This window comes from Lepidochelys olivacea (assembly GCF_965140295.1).
Source record: "Lepidochelys olivacea isolate rLepOli2 genome assembly, chromosome: 14".
NCBI lineage: Eukaryota > Metazoa > Chordata > Testudines > Cheloniidae > Lepidochelys > Lepidochelys olivacea.
The window spans coordinates 44,358,669-44,386,227 of NC_140424.1; the positions used below are offsets into that span (position 1 = coordinate 44,358,669).

General features: G+C 63.7%; 2 protein-coding genes across 3 annotated transcripts; one reads left to right on the forward strand and one right to left on the reverse strand.

Annotated features, from left to right (window-relative positions):
• Nucleotides 1-132: 132 nt before the first annotated feature.
• SAPCD1 (suppressor APC domain containing 1) lies at nt 133-10,848 on the reverse strand. 2 transcript variants are annotated; one of them, XM_084648163.1, is made up of 6 exons: nt 9,577-10,848; nt 7,035-7,171; nt 4,298-4,435; nt 2,283-2,384; nt 1,910-2,035; nt 133-1,353 (listed from the first exon to the last, which is right to left on the reverse strand). In XM_084648163.1, the coding sequence occupies exons 1-6, from the start codon at nt 9,986-9,988 to the stop codon at nt 1,231-1,233; spliced, it is 1,038 nt and encodes a 345-aa protein (XP_084504289.1). In that variant the 5' UTR covers nt 9,989-10,848; the 3' UTR covers nt 133-1,230. The 2 variants fall into 2 exon arrangements, with proteins under 2 accessions (XP_084504289.1, XP_084504290.1); XM_084648164.1 differs by lacking the exon at nt 133-1,353 and adding an exon at nt 1,360-1,489.
• A 4,118-nt stretch (nt 10,849-14,966) lies between these two features.
• CLIC1 (chloride intracellular channel 1) lies at nt 14,967-27,185 on the forward strand. Its single transcript, XM_084646873.1, has 6 exons — nt 14,967-15,237; nt 22,563-22,672; nt 23,160-23,285; nt 23,708-23,814; nt 26,075-26,256; nt 26,947-27,185. Exons 1-6 carry the CDS (start codon nt 15,199-15,201, stop codon nt 27,106-27,108), a joined length of 726 nt encoding a protein of 241 aa, XP_084502999.1. The 5' UTR covers nt 14,967-15,198; the 3' UTR covers nt 27,109-27,185.
• The last annotated feature ends 374 nt before the right edge of the window (nt 27,186-27,559 follow it).

A 27,559-nucleotide genomic window follows, 5' to 3' on the forward strand; every position in this document is an offset into this window, starting at 1 on the left:
TGACGCTGGGACATGGGGCCTGTCCCCTCTAGGGGGCGCTGGCTCCCATCTGGCCCCAGTCCAGGGGCCTGGCTGGCTCAGCGAGGCGGGGAATGGGACATTGAATGCAGAGGTGAAGCTTGAATTCTGTCCTTTTCCTTTTGACCAAGTTTATTATATTAATTGCAATCAATTTATTTACAGCCGTTAGAATAAATACCGCGGAGGAGTCTCCCCCCCACATCCATTGTCTGAAGTGGGGGAGGACGGGGGCTAACACAGAGGTTAAAGCTCACACTATGTGTTGTCAAAGGGATGCTGTGGGTAAAGGAAGGTGGTGGAAGGAGAATCCCCATCAGCTTTTAGCTCTAGAGGGCTAATGACACACGTGCAGGGCTGAATCCAGCCACTAGAGGGCACTTAGACAGAGACAATATATCACACCCCCCAGGGAACCCTGAAAATGCACAAGAGTAAAAGTACGGGTTGACGGGTGTGTGTACGCATGTGTGTGGGGGGGTGGGGTGGGGACCCCATAGATCTATAGCCAAAGGTCATGCTGGTGCAAAGCAGTGTGGGTATTCCCCATTAAAAACCTCTTTGGACAGTCGGTTATTAGACCTCTTGTTACCCATAATCCTTCACTGTTGTTCCCCCCACTCCCCAGTCTGGGAGACCAGCCTGTCAAAATGGGAAGTGATGTCACCTGGAGGCTCCCAGATGCCAGGAGTGTGACATCATGGGGTGTGTGTGTGTGTGAGAAAGGCCGTGACCTCAGAGGGTGGGATGGGGTTGGAATTGACCAGGAAGCAACCACACAAGGGTTGGCGGAAGAAGGGACAGGAAGTGAAGAAGTCAGTGACATCATCAGAAACGGCGAGGAGGAGGGAGAGGAAGTGACACTAAAGGCTCTGAAGAGGAAGTGATGTCAGCAGCGTCTGAAGATGATGTCATACCATCAGGAGTGTGACATCATGGACCACTGACAGGAAGGAAGAAATGACAGAATAGGACCGGAGGAGGAAGTGAGCTAGTTGCTTCCAGGTCCAGCAGGAAATGACTTCATTGTGCATTGGGGGGGTGGAGCAGAAGGAAGTGACCTCAGTGGCCCTGGGAGAACGATAGGAAGTGATGTCATTGCACCGGGAGAAAATTACGTCTTTTCTCTCAGAAGGAAGTGACTTGGGTCCGGCTGGTGTGAGACAGGAAGTGACCGTCACGTAGGTCCGTGGGAGGAAGTGACCTCATCCGTCAGATGAAGGTGGACTCCTTGTGGCTGGGCAGCCGGTAGCCCCGGCTCTCCTGGAGTTGCCTGCACAGAGCCGCCTTCTCCTGCTCCAACTGGGCGATGCGGTCGCTCTTCTCCGACACCTCCTGCCGCCGAGAGGACAGCGGTCACGCTTGGGCGGCCATATTGGCCTGGCCCCGCAGCCGCCCCCCAGGATGGGAAGCGCGGGCTCCTCGGGCGGCCAGTGGGTGGTGCTGCCTCCTTGCCTCACCTCCTGGCTGCCTGGCGATGAAGACGCGGGAGGTGGCCATCTTGAACCCACTTCCCAACCGTGGCAGCCAAGAGCTCTCCCCTCGTTGCCCTCCCCCCCACAAGCTCATAGGTCGGCACCTCCGCCCCCCTTCTCGAAGCCGGGCCTCAAACCCAACCTTGCCCCAAGCAGAGCTCGGGGGGGTCGGCCACCTTGACTCTCTCCCCCTGCCCCACTCTAGGAGCAGGATGATCTGGGGGCCACCGGGGGATGCGACTTCTCAGCCAGCAGAGCCACCAGGGGGCAGCGCAGAGGCCTCGGTCAGCTTGACCCATTGCCCCGCACGGAGGGGGGCAGGGCGGACTTTGCGGAGTTGGCCACCTTGAACCCTTCTCTGCTGCCATTTTCTGAGGCCCGAATTCCCCCTCCCAGGCCCATGGCCGCCTCCGTACCTTGATGAGGAGCCGGTTCTGCTCCTTCAGCACGCTCACGGCTTGCTGCTGCAATGCCTGCTGCTTCCCCGCCTGGACGAGGGGGGCCCCAAACCGGCTGGAGGGGAAGCAGGGGCGAGGGTCAGCCTGGAAGCCGGGATGGGGGGGAACAGATCAGTTGAGTCCCTTTTCATACCAGCCAAGAGAGTGAATAGCTCTGTGCCCCTCACTCCTGACCCACAGCCCCTGATAGCCCTGCCCCCCGCCGCCACTGAGCTCAGCCGGTGCCCCTCACTCCCGACCCGCAGGCCCCTGCTAGCCCGGCCCTGGGCTCCCCGCCCTCCCCGCCCCCAGCTCTGCTGGTGCCCCTCACTCCCGCCATGGCTGCGCTGACCTTTCCAGGGCTGGCTAGTAGGTTTCGCAGCCCGAGATTCACCTCCTGGATCTTGGCCAGCAGGAGGCAGCTCTGATTGGGGCAGGAATCTGGGAAATAATCCTGGGAGGCAGTGAGGAGAAATAGTCAATAGGGGAAAATTCCTGCAACGAGCGTGCAGGTCACCTGCCGGACGCCTGGGTCCCCTGTATCCACCATGGGCAGCTTGGGCTGACCCACTGAATCCCATATCACAGTTCGCCCCTCTGTCATGGGAACAATGGAATGATCCGTTTCACTCCCCCCAACGCTAAACAGTGGAATGATCCATCCACACTAAATCGTTATGAAATGATCCAATATTCTCCATCCACCAGTAACAATGGATTGTTCCACCCCCTCATCCCCCTAATAATAAGAATGAAATGACCCATTGCCTCCTCCCAATAATACTGTGGACCCATCTGTCCCACAGCCATTACAATGGATCGGTCCATTTCCCCTCCATGAGACTGTGGCAATGGTCCAGTCCGTTCACCCCTAATGGTAACAATGGACCAATCCATTCCCCCTCCATATAACAATGGACTGATCCACCCCGCTGACCCCACCTACTCTTTATAACAACAGAACAACCCACCCCTCTTAGGGCTGCCAACTTTCTGGTCGCACAAAACCAAACCCTCTAGCCCAGCCCCTGGCCCGCTCCCCCACTCACCTCGTTTCCCCTTCCCTCCGTGGCTCGCTCTCCCCCACCCTCACTCACTTTCACTGGCCTGGGCCAGGGGGTTGGGGTGTGGGAGGGGCTGAGGGCTTCACCTGGGGGTGTGGGCTCTGGGGTGGGGTTGGGGGGTGCAGGAGGGGGCTCCAGGTTGTGGGGTGGGGCCGAGGGATTTGGAGTGCGGGGGGGGCTGTGGGTTGAGGCAGGGGGTTGGGATGACAGAAGGGGTAAGGGCTGTGGGGTGGGGCCGGGAGTGAGGGGTTCAGGGTGTGGCAGGAGGTTCTGGGCTCGGGCTCCCAGTCAGTGCCACGATGGGCGGGGGGGCTCAGGCAGGCTTCCTGCCTGTCCTGGGGCACCACGCTGCACCCCGGGAGCAGCCTGCAGGTCCGGGTCTTGGAGCGGGGGGCCAGGAGGCTCCATGCGCCACTCTCCCCCCACGGTTCCTGGCCAATGCGAGTACAGAGCCGGTGCTCAGGGTGGGGGCAGCGTGCAGACCCCCGGAGTCCATCCCACTCCCCCCTCCCCCCCAAGGAGCTGGACTTGCTGGCAGCTTCCAGGGTGCAGTGGGGTGCCCCAGAACAGGTAGGGAGCCTGCCTTGGCCCCACAGCAGCCACGACCAGACTTTTAATGGCCCAGTCTGTGGTGCTGACCGGAGTCGCCCGGGTCCCTTTTCGACCGGGCGTTCCAGTTGAAAACCGGACACCTGCCCCTTCTATACAGTAATAATGAAATAATCTCTTCTCTCCACTCCCCTACTAAACACAATGGACCGCTCCATCCCCCCCATTATTAATAATGGACCAAACCACTCCCATCACACTTTACACAGTGGACTGTGCTCTGCTACCCCCACAGTAACAACAGACTGCTCCATTACCACCCTATTCATGACAATGGACCAATTTATTGCCCCCATCATCCTAATGGACTGATCCTTCCACCCCCCCCTTGTTCACAATGGACTGATCCATCCCCGTTCTAATCACAATGGTTTGATCCACCCCAAAAATCGATCCATCCCCATCCCCTAATTAATACTAACAGATCAATCCAGTCCCCCGCACGATAACAATGGATTAATCCATCCCCCCTTCCAATAAAAATGGTTTGATCCATGTTCCCCAGGCTAACAATAGATTTATCCACCCCCATGAAAAACAATTGACTGCTCCTATTGCCCACCCCTCAATTAAAACCACCGGACGCAACCACCCCCCATTGTGACAGTGGACTGGTCTGACCCCTCCCAACCCCCCCAAAGACAATGAACTGACCCATTCTCCCCCCCTCCCGTTAGGGGGCGTTGGTACGTACCGGCTCCGCCCCCACCTGCTCCTGCTTGCGCTGGGCCTCCAGCAGGTGGCGCCGGTACCAGCCCCGCAGGCGCTCGGCGAGATCCAGCCCCTGCAGCAGCGCGTCCCGCTCCCGCTCCTGGGCCTGCCGGCGCTGCAGCTGGGGGCAGATGGGGGTCAGCGGGGGGCGGGGCGCCCGGACGCCTGGGTTCTCTCCCCGGCTGGGGGAGGGGAGTGGGGTCTAGTGGGTACAGCAGGGGGGCTCTGGGAGCCAGGACTCCTGGGTTCTCTCCCCGGCTCTGGGAGGGGAGTGGGGTCTAGTGGGTACAGCAGGGGGGCTCCGGGAGCCAGGACTCCTGGGTTCTCTCCCCGGCTGGGGGAGGGGAGTGGGGTCTAGTGGGTACAGCAGGGGGGCTCCGGGAGCCAGGACTCCTGGGTTCTCTCCCCGGCTCTGGGAGGGGAGTGGGGTCTAGTGGGTACAGCAGGGGGGCTCCGGGAGCCAGGACTCCTGGGTTCTCTCCCCGGCTCTGGGAGGGGAGTGGGGTCTAGTGGTTATAGCAGGGGGGCTGGGAGCCCGGACTCCTGGGTTCTCTCCCTGGCTCTGGGAGGGGAGTGGGGGCTGGTGGCTAGAGCGGGGTGCCCCGGACGCCTGGGTTCCCGGGGGCGGGGTTGTCACTCACCCACAGGAAGAAGTGCTCCGCCTCCCAGCTGCCCAGCCCGGTGCCCAGGGGCAGGATGAGGATGGTGTAGCCCCGTTGCACGGCCGCGGGGGCCAGCAGCAGCGACAGCAGGGGGCTGCGCTGCATGGCGGGGTGCGGGGGCCGGTCGGGGGGCCCCGTGTCCTTCCCCGTCTGCGCTGGCCCCTTCACCCCACTCCTCTCTGCCCTGCTCCGCTCGGCAGCCCAGCCCGGCACTGACTGAGGGGCCCGGCCCCCCCGGGGGAGCCCAGTCTGGGGGGGGCCTGTGCCCTGCTAAGCCGCCCGGCATCGCTTCCCGCCCAGAGACAATGGCCCTAAGCCCCGGCTTCCGCCCGGCTAGCCAGGGAGATGGGGACGGAAAGAAACCGTCCCCCTGCCAGCCCTAGAGCGGACAGGCCCCATTCCCCACCCCCCTGAGCCAGCCAGTCCCTGCCCTGGGGCTGATGGGAGCCGGCGTCCCCCAGAGGGACAGGCCCTGGCCCCATTCCCCCCCATCCTCTAAGACTTCACTAATTATGTCTGTTCTTCCCCAGAAGAGAACACCAGCACGTCCCACAAATATCCCAGGGGGGCTGTGGATCGGGAGTGAGGGGCACAGGCAGGGATGTGGGGAGCCCAGGGGGCTGCGGGTCAGGAGTGAGGGGCTCCGGCAGGGATGTGGGGAGCCCAGGGGGCTGCGGGTCGGGAGTGAGGGGCTCCGGCAGGGATGTGGGGAGCCCAGGGGGTTGCGGGTCGGGAGTGAGGGGCTCCGGCAGGGATGTGGGGAGCCCAGGGGGCTGCGGGTCGGGAGTGAGGGGCTCCGGCAGGGATGTGGGGAGCCCAGGGGGCTGCGGGTCGGGAGTGAGGGGCATTGGCAGGGCATGGGGGAGTCCAGGGTGCTGTGGGTCGGGAGTGAGGGGTGCCGGGCCGGGCAGGGGGAGCCCAGGGGGCCGCGGGTCGGGAGTGAGGGGCTCCAGCAGGGATGTGGGGAGCCCAGGGGGCCGCGGGTCGGGAGTGAGGGGCTCCGGCAGGGATGTGGGGAGCCCAGGGGGCCGCGGGTCGGGAGTGAGGGGCTCCGGCAGGGATGTGGGGAGCCCAGGGGGCCGCGGGTCGGGAGTGAGGGGCTCCGGCAGGGATGTGGGGAGCCCAGGGGGCTGCGGGTCGGGAGTGAGGGGCTCCGGCAGGGATGTGGGGAGCCCAGGGGGCTGCGGGTCGGGAGTGAGGGGCATTGGCAGGGCATGGGGGAGTCCAGGGTGCTGTGGGTCGGGAGTGAGGGGTGCCGGGCCGGGCAGGGGGAGCCCAGGGGGCCGCGGGTCGGGAGTGAGGGGCTCCGGCAGGGATGTGGGGAGCCCAGGGGGCCGCGGGTCGGGAGTGAGGGGCTCCGGCAGGGATGTGGGGAGCCCAGGGGGCCGCGGGTCGGGAGTGAGGGGCTCCGGCAGGGATGTGGGGAGCCCAGGGGGCCGCGGGTCGGGAGTGAGGGGCTCCGGCAGGGATGTGGGGAGCCCAGGGGGCCGCGGGTCGGGAGTGAGGGGCTCCGGCAGGGATGTGGGGAGCCCAGGGGGCCGCGGGTCGGGAGTGAGGGGCTCCGGCAGGGATGTGGGGAGCCCAGGGGGCCGCGGGTCGGGAGTGAGGGGCTCCGGCAGGGATGTGGGGAGCCCAGGGGGCCGCGGGTCGGGAGTGAGGGGCTCTGGCAGGGATGTGGGGAGCCCAGGGGCTGCGGGTCGGGAGTGAGGGGCACTGGCAGGGATGTGGGGAGCCCAGGGTCTGCGGGTCGGGAGTGAGGGGCTCCGGCAGGGATGTGGGGAGCCCAGGGGGCCGCGGGTCGGGAGTGAGGGGCTCCGGCAGGGATGTGGGGAGCCCAGGGGCTGCGGGTCGGGAGTGAGGGGCTCCGGCAGGGATGTGGGGAGCCCAGGGGCTGCGGGTTGGGAGTGAGGGGCTCCGGCAGGGATGTGGGGAGCCCAGGGGCTGCGGGTTGGGAGTGAGGGGCTCCGGCAGGGATGTGGGGAGCCCAGGGGCTGCGGGTTGGGAGTGAGGGGCTCCAGCAGGGATGTGGGGAGCCGGGGCCGGGCAGGGGGGACTCACCGCCCCGTAGTCGATGCCGTGGGTGATCGTGTGGCGTCGCGGCTCCTTCGGGACTCGGAGGCTCCGGGGCTGCCCCGCCTGGCTCAGGGCGCTGTTGATGCTGCGAGATCGGGTCACGCCCCTCGGCTCCCCCTCGCCTGTGGGGAGAAGGGTGGGGGTGAGCCCCAGCCTGGGGCGCGGGGCCTGTGCCCTCTAGCGGGCGTCAGCTCCCATCTGGCCCCAGGGCGGGGACTGGCTGGCTCAGGGGGCAGGGAACGGGGCACGGGGCCTGTCCCCTCTGGGAGATTTTGTCCCCTTGCCCTGTCCTTGCTGCTGTAATTAAACCTCTAATTAATTACAGGGCCTCATTGATTCCCCAGCTGGGCCTGAACTGAGGGCACAAATCCTCGTATTGGAGACAGGGATACGCCCCTCGTCAATGGAATTAACGGGCGGGTGTCCCACGCTGGTGCCCCTCACTCCCGACCCGCAGCCCCTGCTGCCCCAGCCCTGGGCTCCCCCCATGTGTCTCAGCCCCTCGGCTTGGGAGAGCCCTGCGTGCTAGAGAAGTGGGGGTGGGGGGTGCAGGGATTCAAGGGGCGGGGGAGAGGCTGGGGGGGCACTGAGGGGAATGGGAGCCTCGAGGGCTGGCTGAGGGGCCGTGGGGCCCGTGGGGCAGGGTTCCCATGGAGACAGACCGAGGGACAAAGCCGGGGCTTCTGGCCCAGCCCGGCCAACTCAGCAGAAACAGGGTAGCCCGGGGCCTGGCGCCAGGAGTGACTGGCGCTGCCCCCCCCCCACCCCCCATGGACACAGCTGTCTGCCCGATGCCGGGCCACACGTAGGCAGCTCTGCTGGTGCCCCTCACTCCCGACCCGCAGCCCCCTGCCAGCCCGGCCCTGCCCCCGCAGCCCTGCCGGTGCCCCTCACTCCCGACCTGCAGCCCCCTGCCAGCCCGGCCCTGCCCCCGCAGCCCTGCCGGTGCCCCTCACTCCCGACCCGCAGCCCCCTGCCAGCCCGGCCCTGCCCCCCAGCCTGCCGGTGCCCCTCACTCCCGACCCGCAGCCCCCTGCCAGCCTGGCCCTGCCCCCGCAGCCCTGCCGGTGCCCCTCGCTCCCGACCCACAGGCCCCTGCCAGCCCAGTCCTGCCCCCCAGCCCTGCCGGTGCCCCTCGCTCCCGACCCGCAGCCCCCTGCCAGCCCAGCCCTGCCGGTGCCCCTCCCTCCCGACCCGCAGCCCCCTGCCAGCCCAGCCCTGCCCCCGCAGCCCTGTCGGTGCCCCTCCCTCCCGACCCGCAGCCCCGGGCTGTTCGAGGTGCATTTAGCTCCATTGATCTCATGGATTCGGGTCTTTCCCTGTCACCTTTAGCCCAAACCTTTTCTCCTGGCGGGCCGGGCTCTGGTAAAGTCCCACGTGCCCCAGGTTGGAGCAGATACAGCCACCGAGGGAGCCCCATCCCCCAGCACTGAGATGCAGCCACCTCTGGGGCGGGGCGGCTGGTTATACAGGGACCCCTCACCCAGCACTGAGATGCAGCCACCTCTGGGGCGGGGCGGCTGGTTATACAGGGACCCCTCACCCAGCACTGAGATGCAGCCACCTCTGGGGCGGGGCGGCTGCTTGTATTCTCCGGCGGGTGTTCCGTGGGCCGAAGGCTGGCGATCCGGGAAGGGAGGCGTCCGCGGCAGCTGGGGCTGGCGCTGGGCCGGCCGGTGGGTCGGATTAGACGCCTTAATCTGCGGCTTAAAGCGAGTGAAATCTCCCAGGTGCCAGGCTGGGGGGAGAGACGCTCGGAGCAGCACCCGTGGGAGCTGGGGTAGGTGGCGAGGGTGTGTGTGGGGGGGACTAGGGCAGAATTGGGCCCCTCTCGTACCGGAAATCCACGGCTCGCCCCTCCCCCGCCGTGGGGCCGGCTCCCCAGGGCTCTGGCTGGCCGTGGGGCTGGCGCGGGCCCGGCTCTAAGAGGATTGGGGCTCTCCATGGCCGGGGAGACAGGATCAGCCCTGCTAAGCCCCCGGCCGTATGCTGCCAGGCTGAGGCCCCCCTCCCCTCCTGCCTGAGAGACCAAGGGGGGGTGTCTGGCCCTACAGCCTCCTGGCTGCCCATCCACCCCATCCATTCCCATACAGATCCAGTATCTTCCCCCGCCCCCATCACCCCCAGCCGCGAGAGATGCCACCGGGGCCTTGGGGTCACTCACTGAGCTGAGAAGGAGCCGGGGGGGGTCAAGAACCTGAGTTCTTGGCTGCCCCCAGTGGGGCAGCTTCCTGCTGAGCCTGAGCAGGGCCCCGGGTGTGTCTGAACCCCCCCCTCACCCCCGACAACTGTGCCTCTCGGGGTCTTCCTCCCCACAAACCCCTGCCCCTCCGAGAACCCAGGCGTCCTGGCTCCCAGCCCCCCTGCTCTAACCACTAGACCCCACTCCCCTCCCAAAGCTGGGGAGAGAACCCAGGTGTCCGGGCTCCCAGCTCCCCTCTGCTCTAACCACTAGCCCCCACTCCCTTTCTGGAGTCAGGGAGAGAACCCAGGAGTCCAGGCCCCCCGCTCTGCCCCCCTCACTCACGTGTCTGGCCCCCGCTCGTCCTCTCCTGCGCCGAGTTGTGTCCGGTCTCAGCCGCCTCCGCCCTGGGCCCCTGCTCCTCCTCCTGGTCCCGGAGCAGCGCGATTCTCAGCCCCGCCACTAGGCAGGGGAAGCTCAGGAACCCCCCGCTGGGCCCTGCCACCTGCTGCAGGGCAGGCAGCACCCCGGGGGGCAGGAGCTCATGCTGTGGCCCCCCCGGGGGGCTCAGGCCCGGGCCCCCCCGGCCCCAGCGGCTCTCGATCTCCGACAGGTGCACGGCCCCACTCCGCTGCTCGTCCAGGATCTCGAAGAGGGTCCGGAGGCTACGGAGGAAGGGCCGGGGCAGCCGTGGGGCCAGGCCCAGGGCAGGATCCTCGGGGGCAGCAGGGGGAGGGGAGGCAACCAGGGAGGTCATGGGTCAGAGCAGGCTGGGGGACTGGGAGCCAGGACGCCTGGGTTCTCTGGGAGGGGAGTGGGGTCTGGTGGGTTAGAGCAGGGGAGGCTGGGAGCCAGGACGCCTGGGTTCTCTGGGACGGGAGTGGGGTCTGGTGGGTTAGAGCAGGGGAGGCTGGGAGCCAGGACGCCTGGGTTCTCTCTGTGGCGGTGGCTTCGTCCGTCTGTCCGTCCCTCGCCAGCCCATCTCGGAGCCAGAGCGGCTGAGCCGAGGGGGGGTGGGATCCCAGCTGGGAGCCAGCCACGTGACTCACCAGCCTGTCCACTTAATCCTCCAGGCCAGCTGATTAGCGGCTCCGGCTAATGAACCTTCCCCACTCCGGGATCGGGGCCAGGGGGTCAACCCCTTGGAGGGGGACGGGGAGACCCAAAGAAACCAGCCCCTACCCCCATCAGCTGCCTTCCCTTTCGCTCCTTTGTCTGCTCCCTGGGTCTGGGTGCCCTTTGTTATTGTAGGGTCTCCCAGATCAAAAGTGGGGTGGGATGGTTTGGTTCTGGTAGGGTCTCCCCAGGCGCTGGGGCGGGGCTGGTTTGTTGAGGTCCGGTTTCGCGGAAGTGCTGGTTATTGTAGGACCTACTGTAAAGCCAGCTCAGCCCAAGCCAGGGAGTGGTGGCCCCTGTAACCCGCCATGCAGTGAGGGGCCCTCACCCCTTGCTGCCACCTGGCCTTCCACCCCTCGCCCTCACACCTGCCCCCCATCACACCCCACCCTCTCTGCCCTCCTCCTCCCCCCGGGGGCAGCGGGACCCTCTGTCCGACCGGAGAATCCGCCCCCGGCTCCTGCGGGGAGACCCCCAGAGAACGGGGCTGGGGAGGGGAGGGGGGGCTGGGGGAGGGGGAGGGAGGTTGAGTGGCACAAGCCTGACACCTTGTGGCCAGTAGCAGCGCTGCAGCATATGGATGGCAAGGCTCCCCCCAGCTCTGCCGGGCCCCTCACTCCCGACCCACAGCCCCCTGCCAGCCCGGCCCTGCCCCCCAGCTCTGCCGGTGCCCTCACTCCCGACCCACAGCCCCCTGCCAGCCCAGACCTGCCCCCCAGCTCTGCCGGTGCCCCTCACTCCCGACCCACAGCCCCCTGCCAGCCCAGACCTGCCCCCTCCAGCTCTGCCGGTGCCCCTCACTCCCGACCCACAGCCCCCTGCCAGCCCAGACCTGCCCCCTCCAGCTCTGCCGGTGCCCCTCACTCCCGACCCACAGCCCCCTGCCAGCCCGGACCTGCCCCCTCCAGCTCTGCCGGTGCCCCTCACTCCCGACCCACAGCCCCCTGCCAGCCCGGACCTGCCCCCTCCAGCTCTGCCGGTGCCCCTCACTCCCGACCCACAGCCCCCTGCCAGCCCGGACCTGCCCCCCAGCTCTGCCGGTGCCCTCACTCCCGACCCACAGCCCCCTGCCAGCCCAGCCCTGCCCCCCAGCTCTGCCGGTGCCCTCACTCCCGACCCACAGCCCCCTGCCAGCCCAGCCCTGCCCCCCAGCTCTGCCGGTGCCCTCACTCCCGACGCACAGCCCCCTGCCAGCCCAGCCCTGCCCCCCAGCTCTGCCGGTGCCCTCACTCCCGACCCACAGCCCCCTGCCAGCCCAGCCCTGCCCCCCAGCTCTGCCGGTGCCCTCACTCCCGACCCACAGCCCCCTGCCAGCCCAGCCCTGCCCCCCAGCTCTGCCGGTGCCCTCACTCCCGACGCACAGCCCCCTGCCAGCCCAGCCCTGCCCCCCAGCTCTGCCGGTGCCCTCACTCCCGACCCACAGCCCCCTGCCAGCCCGGCCCTGCCCCCCAGCTCTGCCGGTGCCCTCACTCCCGACCCACAGCCCCCTGCCAGCCCGGCCCTGCCCCCCAGCTCTGCCGGTGTCCCTCACTCCCGACCCAGAGCCCCCTGCCAGCCCGGCCCTGCCCCCCAGCTCTGCCGGTGTCCCTCACTCCCGACCCAGAGCCCCCTGCTAGCCCAGACCTGCCCCCCACAGCCCTGCCAGTGCCCCACACTCCCGACCCGCAGCCCCTGCCAGCCCAGTGGGACTCTTTCCCCGTTCGCTGTCAGGCTGTTTCTCTCTCTGGTCCCCAGGGCTGGCGCCTCCGGATTGAGTTCCCGGCTCTGGCTGGTTGGCAGAGAGCAGCTGTCGGCTCCAGGCCCCGGGACCGTCTGTTCATCTCCCCCTGGGCGCTGGGGGGCGGAGGCGGGGGGGACATGGGCCCAGCCAAGATAGCAGCTGCCACTCGCGGCATCTGGGACTGGGAGTCCGAGGAGCCTAAGGACAAAGGAGGAAAGTGGCAGAGAAAACCAGTGACCCACGGCTGTGGGTCGGGAGTGAGGGGCACCGGCAGGGCTGGGGGGGGCAGAACCCGCAGGCCCTGGCAGGCGCCGCCCCACGGGGCAGGTTGTGGGCGTCTCACAGCTCTCGAAAGTCTGAGGATTATTGTTCGCGGCTCGCCGGGTCCCTACGTTTGGCTGCCCCGTCACTGACCCTGAGATGCAGCCACCTCTGGGGTGGGGGCTGGTTATACGGGGACCCCTCTGCGGTGGGACGCGGCAGCTGGTTACACAGGGACTCCTGGCCCGGCACAGAAACGAGCCCCTCCAGGGTGTGTGGGGGGACTGATGACATGGGGACCCCTTGTCCAGTGCAGAGATGCGGCCCCTCTGGGGTGGGGCACGGCGGCTGGTTACACTGGGACCCCAGTGCTGGCCCGGAGCTGCAGGCTGAGCTCCCAGGGCTGGTCAGCGGGGGCTGTAGCTGGGTGCCAGCCCAGGGCAGGGGAAGGTGTTGCTGGTTAATGGGTAACCCAGGCCGAGCAGCCACCCAGGGGCTCTGTCGTGGGGGGGGTGGGGTGCATGGGGGGATGTGGCCTACGAGGGGTTAAATCAGCCCCCCTGTGGGCAGGAGCCCGCCTTGGACCCTTGGGGAGCAGCTCAGGGTCCCGTGGTGTCCCTCAGCCCCTCAGATCCAGGCTGCGGGCCCAGGCCTCCGGCAGGGGTTACAGGCGGCCCAGCCGCCGGGCAGCTGCCAAGGTCAATATTGAGAGAGCAGGCAGCTGGCATGGGCGGAGGGGGGGTGGGGCCAGAGCAGCTCTGGGGGGGACTGCAGGGGGACGGGGGAACGGAGGGGGGCAGGGGACGGATGGATGGATGCATGCGGGGGGGCTGGGGATTAGCTAGATGGGGGGATGGACAGATGATGGATGGGTGTAGAGGGGATGGGTAGAGGGGAGGGGGATGGGTAGTGGGGGTGGGTGGAGGGGAGGGTGTACAGATACAGTTGGGTGATGGGGGAGGGGCAGCAGGCCCCACCCCAGACAGCAGGGGGCCGGCTCTGGTCTCCATGGGACTGGGCCAGGCCTGAGATGCCCCAAGGACCGGGGGGAGGGGGACATGGGACCCAGCCCTGCCGGTGCCCCTCACTCCCGACCCGCAGCCCCTGCCATCCCAGCCCTGCCCCCCAGCCCTGCCGGTGCCCCTCACTCCCAACCCCCAGCCCCTGCTACCCCAGCCCTGCCCCCCCCCCGCCCTGCTGGTGCCCCTCACTCCCAACCCCCAGCCCCTGCTACCCCAGCCCTGCCCCCCAGCCCTGCCGGTGCCCCTCACTCCCAACCCCCAGCCCCTGCTACCCCAGCCCTGCCCCCCCCAGCCCTGCTGGTGCCCCTCACTCCCAACCCGCAGCCCCCTCCTGATGCCTCGCCCCCTGGAGTGATTGTCAGTTATCAGTGTGGGGGTGATTTTGAATCCCTGCCCTCCCCCTCCAGTTTTCCTCCCCCCCCCGTGTCAGTGAGCCGCTGAAATGACTGACACCGGATTTCCGTGGCGTCTCGCCAGAGGCGCCCCATTCAGGGCTGAGGACAGAGCTTTATTGTGTCGCTTCACGTCTCCGCCCTGCCGGCCTGCCACGGCCACATGGGCCTTTCCTCCCTGTACTCAGCCCCCCGCCCCGCTCTAACCCACCCGATCCCACTCCCCTCCCAGAGCTGGGGAGAGAACCCAGGCGTCCTGGCTCCCAGCCCCCCCAGCTCTAACCACTCCCCCCCGCTCCGCTCCCAGAGCTGGGGAGAGAACCCAGGAGTCCTGGCTCCCAGCCCCCCCAGCACTAACCACTCCCCCCCGCTCCGCTCCCAGAGCTGGGGAGAGAACCCAGGCGTCCTGGCTCCCAGCCCCCCCAGCTCTAACCACTCAACCCCACGCCCCTCCCACAGCTGGGATAGAACCCAGGCGTCCTGGCTCCCAGTCCCCCCAGCTCTAACCACTCCCCCCCACTCCCCTCCCAGAGCTGGGGAGAGAACCCAGGCGTCCTGGCTCGCAGCCCCCCAGCTCTAACCACTCCCCCCCACTCCCCTCCCAGAGCTGGGGAGAGAACCCAGGCGTCCTGGCTCCCAGCCCCCCCCCCCCGCTCTAACCACTAGCCCCCGCTCCCTTCGCAGGGCCAGGCAGAGAACCCAGGAGTCCTGAGCCCTGGGGGCAGCCCTGTCTGTGGCTGCTCCCGAGGGGCAGTGAGCATTTCACTGGCACCATCCGTCTGTCCCGGGAAGGGAAGGAAACGTCGGAGCAGCCGGGAAAGGGGGAGCGGAGCAGGGAGAAAGGAGGGAGGGACCGCGGGTGTGAAGGGAAAGAGGCGTCGGGAGCGGAGAGAGGGGACGGGGCAGGGGGAGGGAAGGGGTGAGACCGGGGGGAGGATGGAGAAGAGGGGGAACGAGACAGGGGAAGGAGGGGGGGAAGCCAGGACAGAGGGAGAGAAGGAAGGGGAAAGGAAGAAGGGGAGGGAAGTGAGACGGACGGGGTGGGACAGGGAGGGGACGGGGGAATGAGAGGGGGCAGGAAGGAGGGGGTAGGTGGCGAGGGGGGCAGAGGGAGGGAAGTGGGCAGGTGGGGGGCAGAGGGAGGGGGGAGAGAGGGAAGGGGCGGGGCTGGCAGGAGAGAGAGGCAGCCCCCCTCCGCCCCAGCCTGCCCCCTTCCCTCCCCGGTGACTCACTCTCTTCCTGGGTGGGGCTGGCGGAGGAGGACCCGTCGCTCCGGATCAGCTCCGCGTTGCGGTGAGAGTTGCCCGCAAGACTCCGAAGTGGGGCGATTCGCGCCCCCCGGCCCGGACCCGGCTTTTCCCGCCCCTTGGGGGAGCCTTGAAACGCGCCCGAGCCGCGGAGCGGGGGGGATTTGTCCGTTTCTAACCCCCCCCACCCCCGGAGCCAGCCCCGGGCCATGGCTGAGGAGCAGACGCAAGTGGAGCTGTTTGTCAAGGTAAGCGGGGGGCTCCCCAAACTCTGGAGCCGCTCCGCATTGACTCCTCTTCCGGGGGGAGCCCAGCCTGCCCCTCCCTTGTTCCCCAACGGGAGCCACAGGAGAGTGAAAGTCCGGGAAGAGGAGGGAGCCCCCCCCGCCCGGGTCGGAGGCGGGGCTGGGCTGGGGAGGGGAGAAGGCAGGGAGCTGTTTTTTTGGGGGGAAAGGGGGGCTCTACTTCCCGCCTCCTTCCCCTGGAGTGGGGGGCTTCGTCTCCCTCCTTCTCTGCCTCCTTCCCACACCCCTTCCTCTCTTTGCCCTCCTCCTTTCTCCATCCCTTCCCCGTTCACACCTCTCCTGCCCCTTTCACACCCCCTTCCCTTGTTTTCACACCCCTCCTCTCTTTCACACCCCTTTCTCTTCGTTTCCCTCTTTTTCACTCCTCCTGTCTCTCTCCCTGGTCCTTCCCTCTTCACACCCACTTTTCCTTCTTTTCACACCATTTTGCCCCCTTTCTTCTTTTTCACATCCCCTTTCTCTCCCCTCGCCTGGCTCAGGTTCTCTTTCCCTCCCTTTCCAGGGCCCCTTTTCGGCCCCTCCTTCCTTCCCTTCCCCCCTCCTCCCTTCCTTCCTCTGCCTCCTTCCCTCTTCCGTCCTCCTCCGGCTCTGCCTCGCTCCCCGTTTTCTCTCCCCTGCCTCTGGGCGGGTCCCGCCTTTCCGCCCCCCCCCCCGCTCTTTTGCTCTTTCCTGGGGTCACTCAGGTCCGCCACGTTTGGGGAAGTGCCTTCAACGGACACGGGCCCACTCAGGCAGCCGGCCCCGAAATGCCGTGGCCCCTAGCTGGCCCCGGCCGGGTGGGACACCAGTATCCCACAGCTACCCACAGGGCCTGGCCCGGAGCCCTATAGATCACTCACAAAATCACACCACCGCTGTGTGAACTTATTGGGGGGGGCAACATTTTTTGGGGGGGGGCGTGTGTGAAAACTGCAGCATGGGTGACCCCGACGTGTCCCCCGAATTCGTGGCTGGTCAGACGAGCTTTGTGGCCTAGAAAAATTCAAAGCTTTTCGGTTGATTTGCTCTTTTTTTGGCGGGGGGAACTGACTTTGCGGCCTGCATCCTTCCTCTCCTGTGACGCCAAAAGGGTTGAAAACGAAACCCCTTCGTCAGCCAGGCGTTCGACCCGCAAGAAGCTTTGTCTGACCCCCTCCATTCATTCCCCCCCAACTCCACCGTTTCAAAATGACCCCGGGACTGAACAACCTGCTGCAGCCGCCCCGGCTCAGACCTAGCCCCGCTCTCAAATCTGCGTGTAGATCCCTGACAGACGTTTGCAAAGCGTGGCTTGGATGTAGCGGGCTCGGAGGAAGACGCTCTTACAGGACTGGCCTGGGGGGGAAAGTCAGACGGATAGAAGCTAAAGTTAGCACCGGATGCAAATACACACGGCCTCTTCTGGATCGCTTTCATTCCCTCGGCCGGCCGGTGTGTTTTGTTTCTCTCCGGCCTGGCCTACGCCCAGATCGAAAACCATAGAGTGTCACTAGTCCTGATCCAGCCACTTGATCTAGCTTCTCGCTGTTGACTTCCACCCATTTATTCAGCACCTGGACTTCTGGAGTTTAATTTCCAGCCCCCGGAGAGGCAGAGAAAGGCCTAGATTTGAGGATCTTTGTGATCTAGCAGCGGCTTGATGCAGGCCTGGTGCTTCCCTGCCTCGATTCCTGGGCAGATCTTTGAGAGAAACAGCCCGTCTTGAATTAAAACCGGAGAATCTACCACGTCCTTTAGTAAGTTGTCCCAATGCTTCATTCCCCTCCCAGTTAAAAAATTGCACCTTATTTCCCATCTGACTGGCTAGATCTGGATTCCCCCCGCATAGCACGTGAGGCCCTGGTCTGACCGCGCTTTCTCCTCGCTCTGACACAAACTGCTTTGAGACGCTTCGAAACTGATTGGAAATTGCCCCACATGCAGCTGAAGTGGGTGGATGCTGGCTTCCCCGGCCCACAAATATCTTAGAGCTTTGAAAAGTTGTACAGTCCTGAATCGAGAGAGAAAAGTGGCAATTTCCACCAGACGTGAATGAAAAAACCCAAACGTTTGGTCGGTTTGGGTCAATCGAAGTGTTGTCTTTGCTCTTTCAGTCTGATTAGCTTACGTGTCCCGATAAAAAGCCGATTTGAATCATAAAACCGGAATTTTTTTTGTTTTGTTTCGAACACGTAGCCACAAAACTTTTGGACAACTTTTGTCGGTGCTTTGGTTTTTTTGAGTCAGGCGATTTGTCAAAACTGACCCTGTTTTGTCAACGTTTTCAACAAAGCGACACTTTCTGACGCAAAAAGAGCTGTTGAAAAATCACGACTATAATGAAAGCTCGTAAATCCTGGATTAATCTTCCCTTGAGTGAGATGCTACTTGTGACTGGCTTGGGCCAAGAGATTTTCTCCATGAAACGTTTTTCATTGCAGGGGGAACACCCAGTTTCTCAGCACCAAAATTTCCTTTGTGAAAGTATCGATTTCAATGAACGTTTCTATTCCGGGGTGAAAAAGTCGGGGGAGAAAAGTCTGGCAAATGTTGACACATCCCGGGTTTTGCCATTCTTGGAATGAAAAGCTTCAGTTTTTGCTTGGAAACGACTTTTGGGTTGGAAGTTTGGAGTTTTAAAAAGATCCAGACTGAAATGAAACACTTTGAAATGAACCAAATGTTTTGATTGACGGGAAGCGGGGTTTTTTGGTCAGATTTCCGGGTCGTGTAAAATGTTGAGATTTTGGCTTTTCCTCCCAATTCGGGAATGAAAAATGTTCAAAGTCGCAAATTCGCACATGATTTGAAAGCTGTTTTGGGTCTAGTCTGAGGCTTCGGGTTGAAACGGCACAACTGATCAGCGGCTAATCCGGCCGCTCTGGGTATTTTGGGAGTTAATTTGTCCTGTGGACAATCTCTCTGAAGCTAGACTAAGCCTGGAGATGCTACCTCGAATGCAGACAACTTGAATTAATTGTACATCCGGCTAAAAGACTAAACTCCCTCACGCAGGGTGACATGAACCATGACCAGGCCTTCTAAAGCATCCATGTTGGGGGCGGCCCTGGAGCACCTACATCTGTTCGAACACTGAAGCAAGTTCCCCATGTAAACAAGGCCTGTGTTGAGAAACTGGACTAAGCTAAACTGAAATAAAGCCGCTCTGAAACCAGCGTGCCCGGAGCAGGGTTTGAAACACCCGAAATTGGGGACATTTTAAAACCAGGATGGAAAAAAAAAATGATTTGGCGGGAACCATTTTTTGCCACCAGTTTGAAACATTTGATTTGGGGAAAAGTTCAAAGGAGGAAAACTTTTCAATTGGTTTGAAGATCCCCTGGGACAATCAAACTGGGGCTGCTTCTGTTTACACAGCCCAGGGCTCTGTCTCTTTCCTCGTCTGCTTCTCTCCCCTTCCCTCTTTCTCTGTCTGTCTTTTGTTCTGTCTCTCTCTGGCCGGTTTAACTGGGCCGTGCTTGGGTACGGGCTCAGTTAAACCGCCTCTCTCTTTCCCACTCCTCTTTTCTCTCCCTCTCCTTCTGATCCCCCTCCCTAGGAGGAAGCCCCCCCTCAAATCTCACCCTCGGGAGATCTTAATCCAAACTTTGTACGAGCTTTGAGCACTCCAGCAGTTGAGTAACGCAGCCACGGCCTTTCCTTCTGCTCCGCTTCATCTGCATCTCTTCTTTCTTTCTTTCTTTCTTTCTTTCTTTCTTTCTTTCTTTCTTTCTTTCTTTCTTTCTTTCTTTCTTTCTTTCTTTCAGTGTCTGCTCTGTTCCCCTCTTTCTATCTTTTTCTTCCTCTCTCTTGTGTGTGTGTGTGTGTGTGTCTGGATCAGGGTGGGGCAGGGACACAAAACAGGACTCCTGGGTTCTCTCCCCGGCAAGGGGAGGGGAGGGGAGTGGAGTGGGGTCTGGTGGTTACAGCAGGGGGCTCTGGGAGCCAGGACTCCTGGGTTCTATCCTCAGCTGTGCATAGTCCCTCCTGTGTCTGGCTTTCCTTCCCCCCTCCTTGTTTCCTGTGGTTTACCCCTGGAGCAGGTTCTCGGACCAGATTTTCTTTGTGTGTTTAAAATCCAAACAGGGCTGAGGGCTGGTTTCCCTGGGCTGGACTCACCCACTCCCTGGGGTGCGGCGCCTGGAACTTCAAAGTGGCTGCAAATTAGTGTAACTTTAGTTCGGGTAGAACAGGACTCTGGTGTGGGAGGGGAGTGAGGTCTGCTGGGTTAGAGCAGGGGGGCTGGGAGCCAGGACTCCTGGGTTCTGTCCCTGGCACTGGGAGGGGAGTGGGGTCTAGTGGTTAGAGTGTGTGGGGGTCTTGGAGCCAGGACTCCTGAGTTCTCTCTCCAGTCATAGGAGGGGGGACCCTGGGCAAGTCACTTGACCACTCCCTGCCTCAGTTTCCCATCTGTTGAATGGGGATCCTTATTTCTCTCTGGTTTCTCTAGGTAGACAATAAACTCATCAGGACAGGGCCTGCCTCTCTCATTACCTGTCTGTGCAGCATCTGGTGTGGGGGGGGGGCAGGGCCCTGATTCTGGAGAGCCCCCTGCTGAGCCCCCCGCCCCACCCCCCGCAGCCCAGAGCCCCCTGCCGAACCCCCCGCCCCGCCCCCCGCAGCCCAGCGCCCCCTGCAGCCCAGCGCCCCCTGCTGCCCCCGCCCCGCTCCCCGCAGCAGATCCATGCCCGGGGCGGGGAGGGGGGAGTGAAATTAGAGGAAGGAACCATTTAACCCAAGGGGGTGGAGGAACGTGACTAAAAGCACCTCCTGGGGTGACATCACTGCAGGGAAGGAGGCGAGCGGGCCCCAACCACAGAGCAGTATAGAGCCTGCCTTGGGTTGACTCAATGTTTCCTGGCTATGTCTGGCTGGATTGCCCCTGGGAAGGGCGAGTCTCCCTATAAAACCCTCAGTGGGGCTGGTTTTAAAGGGACAGGCCCTGCATGTCCTTCTTTTGGACTGTGTCAGGCAGGGATGGGGCCCGCCAGCCCAGAGGAGGTGGAAATGGGGGTGCTGGGCGTTATCACAGGGCTCTGGTTGTTTGAAGACTGGTCGAGGGTGGATGCTGGGGCCTTGGACCCACGGGGGAGAGCAGGGAGGGGATAGTCAAAGGGGAATCGCTGCAGTTCTTTGCGGTGTAGGGCATATGACACACACTGAGCTCTACTGGTGCCCCTCACTCCCAGCCCGCAGCCCCTGCTAGCCTAGCCCAGCCCTTCCCCCCACCCCAGCTCTGCCGGTGCCCCTCACTCCCGACCCACAGCCCCTGCTACTCCCTGCCCAGCATTACAATTCCTCTTCTGGGACTTGGCTGGGGATGAATCGTTCCCAAAGCCACAGTGGCCTCCCACTGCCTGGCTCAAGGTAAACCCAGGCTGAGTCGGATCCCATCCCCCACTGCTTCCCCCACCCGCCCAGCCAGCTGGGCCCCCACCTTGGGGCTGGGTCGGAGCTGGAGGCCCCAAGATGGGGAAGGCCCTACATCGCATCCCTTATCCAGAGACAGGTAGTCGCTCAAAAAAATAGAACCCAGGAGTCCTGGCTCCCAGCCTCCCGTACTCTAACCACTAGACCCCACACCCCTACCAGAGCTGGGGAGAGAACCCAGGCGTCCGGGTTCCCCCTGAGCCCTGCCTGTGTTTGCCAGCTGTAGCTGTTGTGGCAGGGAGGGGCGGGTGCGTCTCTGTAATAATCATCACTGGGCGTTGTGAGTTGGTTCTCCATGGCAACCCGTCATGCCTGTCACCTTGTGTGTGGGTGTGACCTGTTTCTACAGCAACTGGCTGTGGGTGTGGCCCAGTTGAGCAGGGCGGGGCCTTGTGTCACTGTAGCCACCTTTTGTGGGGGTAATTGTGTGTGTCAGGTTGCCAGGAGGAGTGGGGGTGGGCGGTCATCTCCATAGCAATGGGCTGTATCTGGTTGTCGGGTGTACCTGAGGGCACTGGTTGTGGGTTCTGGTAGAAAAGGCGGGTGTGAAGCAGCTGCCTAGCAACTGGCTCTGCCTGTCACCTGGCGGAGGGGGCTCGTTGCCGGGCATCTCCCTGGCAACTGGCTGGGGGCCTGGTGGGTGTTGGCAACGGGCAGCAGGATCTGGCTGGGCCCTGTGACCCCTGCATTGGGTGTGTGTGTGTGGGGATTGGGGGCTGAAGGTATTCTGTGACCCCCTGAACTGGAGGGGGTGGGGGGTTTAACCCTTGGGTGCTGCCCCCCAGCCAACTCCCTCCCCAACAGCCAGAGATGTGTGCCCCTCCTCCCGCCCCGAACCTCACACTCCTACCAGCCCCCAAAACTCCCTCCTCTCTGCCCCACCCCACCCCGCCCCTAGACCACCCCTGCTGCCCCATAGGCATCCCCTCCTCTCCTCCCCACCCCCTCCTGCCCCCAGACACCGCCACCTCCCTGCCCCTCATAGACACCCCTTCCTCTCTGCCCCCACCCCATCCCCTCCCACCCCCCATCTTCCCCCACTCTGTCCTCCCAAACACCCCCTACTTCTCACCCCTCTTGCCCCCCACAGACACCCCCTCCTCCCCTGACCCTATACACCTCCTCCTGCTCCCAGACACCCCCTCCTCCCCGCCCCCACACTCTGTTCCCCCTCACCCCACAGGCCCTTCCCTTTCCGGCTGCTCCCCCCGCCCCAACAGCCCCCAAGGCACTGGCAGGAGAGGGCATGTCAGTCAGGGACTCCCTGGACCCCCATGGGCTGCACCTCCCCCCGCCATATCCCTAGAGATCCAGTCCCCACCCCACCCCCATGGCACCGAGCAGGAGGGGGTGTGGGGGGGGAGGAGCACAGCCCCTGCGGGAGCTGTGGGGGGCTATGGGGAGTTGCAAAAGGGGAGCCCTCTGCAGGGTCCCTATAGGGCAGGATTAGAGCACCATCTGGTGGTCGCGGCCGGTATTGCAGCCACACCCCCGTGTGGGGTCTGCATCGCGAGGGGGCGCCATCTGGTGGTCACGGCCGGTATTGCAGCCACACCCCCGTGTGGGGTCTGCATCGCGAGGGGGCGCCATCTGGTGGTCACGGCCGGTATTGCAGCCACAGCCCCGTGTGGGGTCTGCATCGCGAGGGGGCGCAGGCCAAGGCTGCTGTTGCAGCGGGGCACCGACCAGGCATTATAGCTGTGGGCGCCCGCTGGTGGTGGCTGCCGGTAGTGCAGCCTGGACGACACGGGGTGGGGGGCAGCCCTGCCCCATGGAGGGGTGGGGGTCCGAGGCAGGACGGGGACGGGAAGGGGGAAGCTCTGGGGGTGGTGGGGCCGGGCACTGGGTGGTTGCTGAGCCCCCTCTGTTCTGTGGGCCAGGCCGGCAGTGATGGGGCCAAGATCGGGAACTGCCCCTTCTCCCAGCGGCTCTTCATGGTGCTTTGGCTCAAAGGCGTCACCTTCAACGTCACCACGGTGGACACAAAAAGGTGGGTGAGACGTGGTCCGTGCCCCTAATTCCCGACCCGCAGCCCCCTGCTAGCCCAGCCCTGCCCCCCAGCCCTGCCGGGGCCCCTCACTCCCGGCCCGCAGCCCCCTGCTAGCCCCGCCCAGCCCCCCAGCTCTGCCGGTGCCCCTCACTCCCGACCCGCAGCCCCCTGCTAGCCCAGCCCTGCCCCCCAGCCCTGCCGGTGCCCCTCACTCCCGACCCGCAGCCCCTGCTATCGCAGCCCTGCCCCCCAGCCCTGCCGGTGCCCCTCACTCCCGACCCACAGCCCCCTGCTAGCCCAGCCCTGCCCCCCAGCTCTGCCGGGGCCCCTCACTCCCGACCCGCAGCCCCCTGCTAGCCCGGCCCTGCCCCCCAGCTCTGCCGGGGCCCCTCACTCCCGACCCGCAGCCCCCTGCTAGCCCAGCCCTGCCCCCCAGCCCTGCCGGTGCCCCTCACTCCCGACCTGCAGCCCCCGTCTCTCATTGCAGGAGGACTGACACCGTTCAGAAGCTTTGCCCGGGTGGGCAGCTCCCCTTCCTGATGTACGGGACCGAGGTCCGTACCGACACCAACAAGATCGAGGAGTTCCTGGAGGAGGTGCTCTGCCCCCCCAAGTATGTGCCAAGGAGCCAGTCCGGCATGGCAGGGAGCATGTGCGGGGCAAGTCAGGGTACCACTCTGGATGGGACCACTGTCATGTGGCAGGGAGTTCCACTGGCCACCGGGGAAGCAACAATCCCCACGCCTGGTGGGTAGCTCCGCTCACCGGTTCGCTGAAATGGGGGGATCTGAGAACTCTGGGGAGGGGCTTTCTGGGGTGGGGGAGGGGTGTGTTTACTGTATTTTTGGGAGCGGGGGAGCTGGCTCCTCTAGGTGTGGGGGTCACTAGGGAGGGGTATCGGGGCAGGTTCCGGAGACTGGAGGGGAGGGGGGTGTGTGTGTGGGGGGGCTGGTGTGTGTGAGGAGGGGGCGTCTGGGGGGTGGATAATAAAGGAGGGGGGACCCCACGTGCCTGCATCTCTCACTGCCCCCCCAGGTACCCCAGGTTGGCCGCCCGTAACCCCGAGTCCAACACGGCCGGGCTCGACATCTTCGCCAAGTTCTCCGCCTACATCAAGAACTCGAACCCGGCGCAGGACCCCGGTGAGCGGGGGAGGGGGGATCCCTGGGGCGGGGGAAGGGGAATCCGCCTGGGGGAGGGGGCGGGGAAACCCCTCACTTCTCATTGGCTGCCCCAGGTCGCTCTCTGTCTTTCCATTGGCTGCCTCCTGGGCAAACCTTCACTGTCCCCCATCTCCTCCTTGTTTTCATTGGCTGCCCTTCTGTCTCCACTTTGTTCCCATTGGCTGCCTCTCAGTCAAACCTTCCCCCCCTATTCCCATTGGCTGGCTCTCTGCCACTGCTTATCTCTCTCTTGTTCTCATTGGCTCTTTCTCTTGGCTGCCCCTTGTCATTGGTCGGTCCCTCTGTCTCTCTTCCCCTCAATCTCATTGGCCACCCCACATCATCCCCTGCTTCTCATTGGCTCCCTCTCTTGGCGGCATCTGTCTCCTCTCGGTTCTGATTGATTGTGTCCCTTTGCCATCTTCTCTCCCCTTGGTTCTGATTGGTTCCAGCTCTTAGTCACTCTGTCCTCTCATTGGCTGCCCCTTGTTCTAATTGGCTCCTTCCTCGTTCTGATTGGCTCCTTCTCACTGTTGCCACAATCCTTCTGTCGTCTCTCATTGGTTGCTCCTGTCTCCCTTTTGGTTCTCATTGCCTGCCGCTGTCTGCCATTGGATCTCCCTGATCTTGCTTTGATTTTCATTGGCTGCCTCCTTTACCCACTCTTCTGTTTGGTGCCCCCCTCATCTGCACTAGATTCTCATTGGCTACGTCCCTGGCCTTCCCGGGTTACCTTCTCCTCTGACTGGCTGCCTCCGATCTCACCTTGATGTTCACTGGCTGGCTCCCATCTTCCCTGGGTTTTGATTGGTTGCCTCTCTTCTCCCGTGAGCTTCTCCCCCTTTTGATTGGCTGCCTCATATCGCCTTATTGATTCTCATTGGCTTCCCCCCCTTCACCCTCTCGTGACTGGCTGGATGCCACGCCCTGGGTTCCCATTGGCTGCCCTTCTGACTGCCCCATTCATAGAATCATAGAATATCAGCGTTGGAAGGGACCCCAGAAGGTCATCTAGTCCAACCCCCTGCTCGAAGCAGGACCAATTCCCAGTTAAATCATCCCAGCCAGGGCTTTGTCAAGCCTGACCTTAAAAACCTCTAAGGAAGGAGATTCTACCACCTCCCTAGGTAACGCATTCCAGTGTTTCACCACCCTCTTAGTGAAAAAGTTTTTCCTAATATCCAATCTAAACCTCCCCCACTGCAACTTGAGACCATTACTCCTCGTTCTGTCATCTGCTACCATTGAGAACAGTCTAGAGCCATCCTCTTTGGAACCCCCTTTCAGGTAGTTGAAAGCAGCTATCAAATCCCCCCTCATTCTTCTCTTCTGCAGGCTAAACAATCCCAGCTCCCTCAGCCTCTCCTCATAACTCATGTGTTCCAGTCCCCTAATCATTTTTGTTGCCCTTTGCTGGACTCTCTCCAATTTATCCACATCCTTCTTGTAGTGCGGGGCCCAAAACTGGACACAGTACTCCAGATGAGGCCTCACCAATGTCGAATAGAGGGAACGATCACGTCCCTCGATCTGCTGGCTATGCCCCTACTTATACATCCCAAAATGCCATTGGCCTTCTTGGCAACAAGGGCACACTGCTGACTCATATCCAGCTTCTCGTCCACTGTCACCCCTAGGTCCTTTTCTGCAGAACTGCCGCCTAGCCATTCGGTCCCTAGTCTGTAGCGGTGCATTGGGTTCTTCCGTCCTAAGTGCAGGACCCTGCACTTATCCTTATTGAACCTCATCAGATTCCTTTTGACCCAATCCTCCAATTTGTCTAGGTCCCTCTGTATCCTATCCCTGCCCTCCAGCGTATCTACCACTCCTCCCAGTTTAGTATCATCATTCCGATGACCGTCCCTTCTGATTGGCTGTCCTCGGTCTCGGTTCTGTTCTCATTGGCCGCCTCTCCCTTTCTCTTTCTACCCCGCTTCCTTCACCCTCTCTTCTGATTGGCTGTCCTCCATCTCCCTGGATTCCCATTGGCTGCCTTTCTGTCTGCCCTATGCCGATGACCGTCCCTTCTGATTGGCTGTCCTCGGTCTCGGTTCTATTCTCATTGGCCGCCTCTCCCTTTCTCTTTCTGCCCCGCTTCCTTCACCCTCTCTTCTGATTGGCTGTCCTCCATCTCCCTGGATTCCCATTGGCTGCCTTTCTGTCTGCCCCATGCCGATGACCGTCCCTTCTGATTGGCTGTCCTCCATCTGCTGACGAGTCTCTCTCCCTCCCCGCCCAGCCCTGGAGAAGGGGCTGCTGAAGGCGCTCAAGGTGCTGGACAATTACCTGATGGCGCCGCTGCCGGACGAGGTGGACGAGACGAGCGCCGAGGACGAGACCCGCTCCAGCCGCAAGTTCCTGGACGGGGACGAGCTGACGCTGGCCGACTGCAACCTGCTGCCCAAGCTGCACGTCGTCCAGGTGGGGGCGCAGGACCGGGGCTGGCCACCAGGGGGCGCCGCTGCCCGCCGCAGCCGGCACTAGGGGGCGCTGTGCTGCGGGGTGGGGTGGGCGGGTCTCCCCTGGGCTGGCCCCAGGGCCACGCACAGTCGCTCGAGATCTGGGGCTGGTTTTCGGCCTCGCCCGCTCTGCGTCCGGCGGTGTCGACGGCTCCGGCTGGGACGGATCTTTACTCCCCCCGGCGCTCAGGCCGTGGGTTTAGCTATAGGGCCGCAGGGCATGGATCTGACTGTGGGTCTATGGATCTAGCTGTAGGAGCATGGGTCAGGCTGTGGAGCTGTGGGGTCACGGGGCTGGCCGTGGGTTGGGCCATGGGGCCATGAATCTAGCTGCGGGGCCATGGGTTTATCTATAGGGCCATAGGTCAGGCCATGGAGTTGTGGGGCCGTGGGTCAGGCCGTGGGTCGGGCCGTGGATCTCGCTGTAGGGCTGTGGGTCAGGCCATGGAGCTGTAGGGCTGGCCATGGGTCAGGCCGTGGGGCCATGGATCTAGTTGTGGGGCCGTGGGTCGGGCTGTGGGGCCGTGGGTCAGGCTGCAGGTCAGTCAGGCCATGAGTCAGGCCGTGGGGCCATGGATCTAGTTGTGAGGCCGTGGAGCTGCGGGGCCGGGGGTCGGGTGACCCCGGCTGTGACCCCCCCTGTGCCCCCCAGGTGGTGTGTAAGAAGTATCGGGGATTCACCATCCCGGAGGCGCTGCAGGGCATCCACCGGTACCTGCGACATGCCTACGCCCGTGAGGAGTTCGCCAGCACCTGCCCCGACGCTGAGGAGATCGAACTGGCCTACGAGACGGTGGCCAAAACCCTGAAATAGCCCCGGGGACCCGGCGGGGCCCCACCCCAGCATGGGGGCTGCCAAGCCCGGAGGAGGGAGGGGGGCTGATTTCGGGGGGAGGGGGTGTCTGTATTCGGTTCGGGTGGGGGCAGGGGGAGGGATTCACGCTGAAATATGAAACCCATTAAATAAACTTTTAAAACTCCCCTTGGTGAAGTCCTGAGAGTCGGGGGGAGGCGATGGGACCCCGGTGTCCGGGGGGGCAGCACAGGGCCCTCACCCCTAGGCGGCTGGAGATGAGGATGAGGAATGGGACCCCGGCATCCGGGACGGCAGCGCAGGGCTCCGCTTCCCTCCCAGAGCCTGTGTTGGGGGGAGAGACCAGGACCAGCGCAGGGGGTAGGAATCTTGGAGCGGTTGGGGGAGCAGTTTTGGGGTCGGCTTCAGAGGTTCTGATTGGTTGGCAGCAGTCACATGGCTCGAGGTCGCT

Bases quoted from the DNA above. Each gene is read 5' to 3' on its own strand.
- SAPCD1 (XM_084648163.1), bottom strand. From the start codon at position 9,988: ATGACCTCCCTGGTTGCCTCCCCTCCCCCTGCTGCCCCCGAGGATCCT. The intron at 2,385-4,297 runs GTACGTACCAAC...ACTGCCTCCCAG, and splicing joins AGCAGGTGGGGGCGGAGCCG to GATTATTTCCCAGATTCCTG. The intron at 2,036-2,282 runs GTCAGCGCAGCC...CCCGGCTTCCAG, and splicing joins TACTAGCCAGCCCTGGAAAG to GCTGACCCTCGCCCCTGCTT.
- CLIC1 (XM_084646873.1), top strand. From the start codon at position 15,199: ATGGCTGAGGAGCAGACGCAAGTGGAGCTGTTTGTCAAG. The intron at 23,286-23,707 runs GTATGTGCCAAG...CTGCCCCCCCAG, and splicing joins GAGGTGCTCTGCCCCCCCAA to GTACCCCAGGTTGGCCGCCC. The intron at 23,815-26,074 runs GTGAGCGGGGGA...CTCCCCGCCCAG, and splicing joins GAACCCGGCGCAGGACCCCG to CCCTGGAGAAGGGGCTGCTG.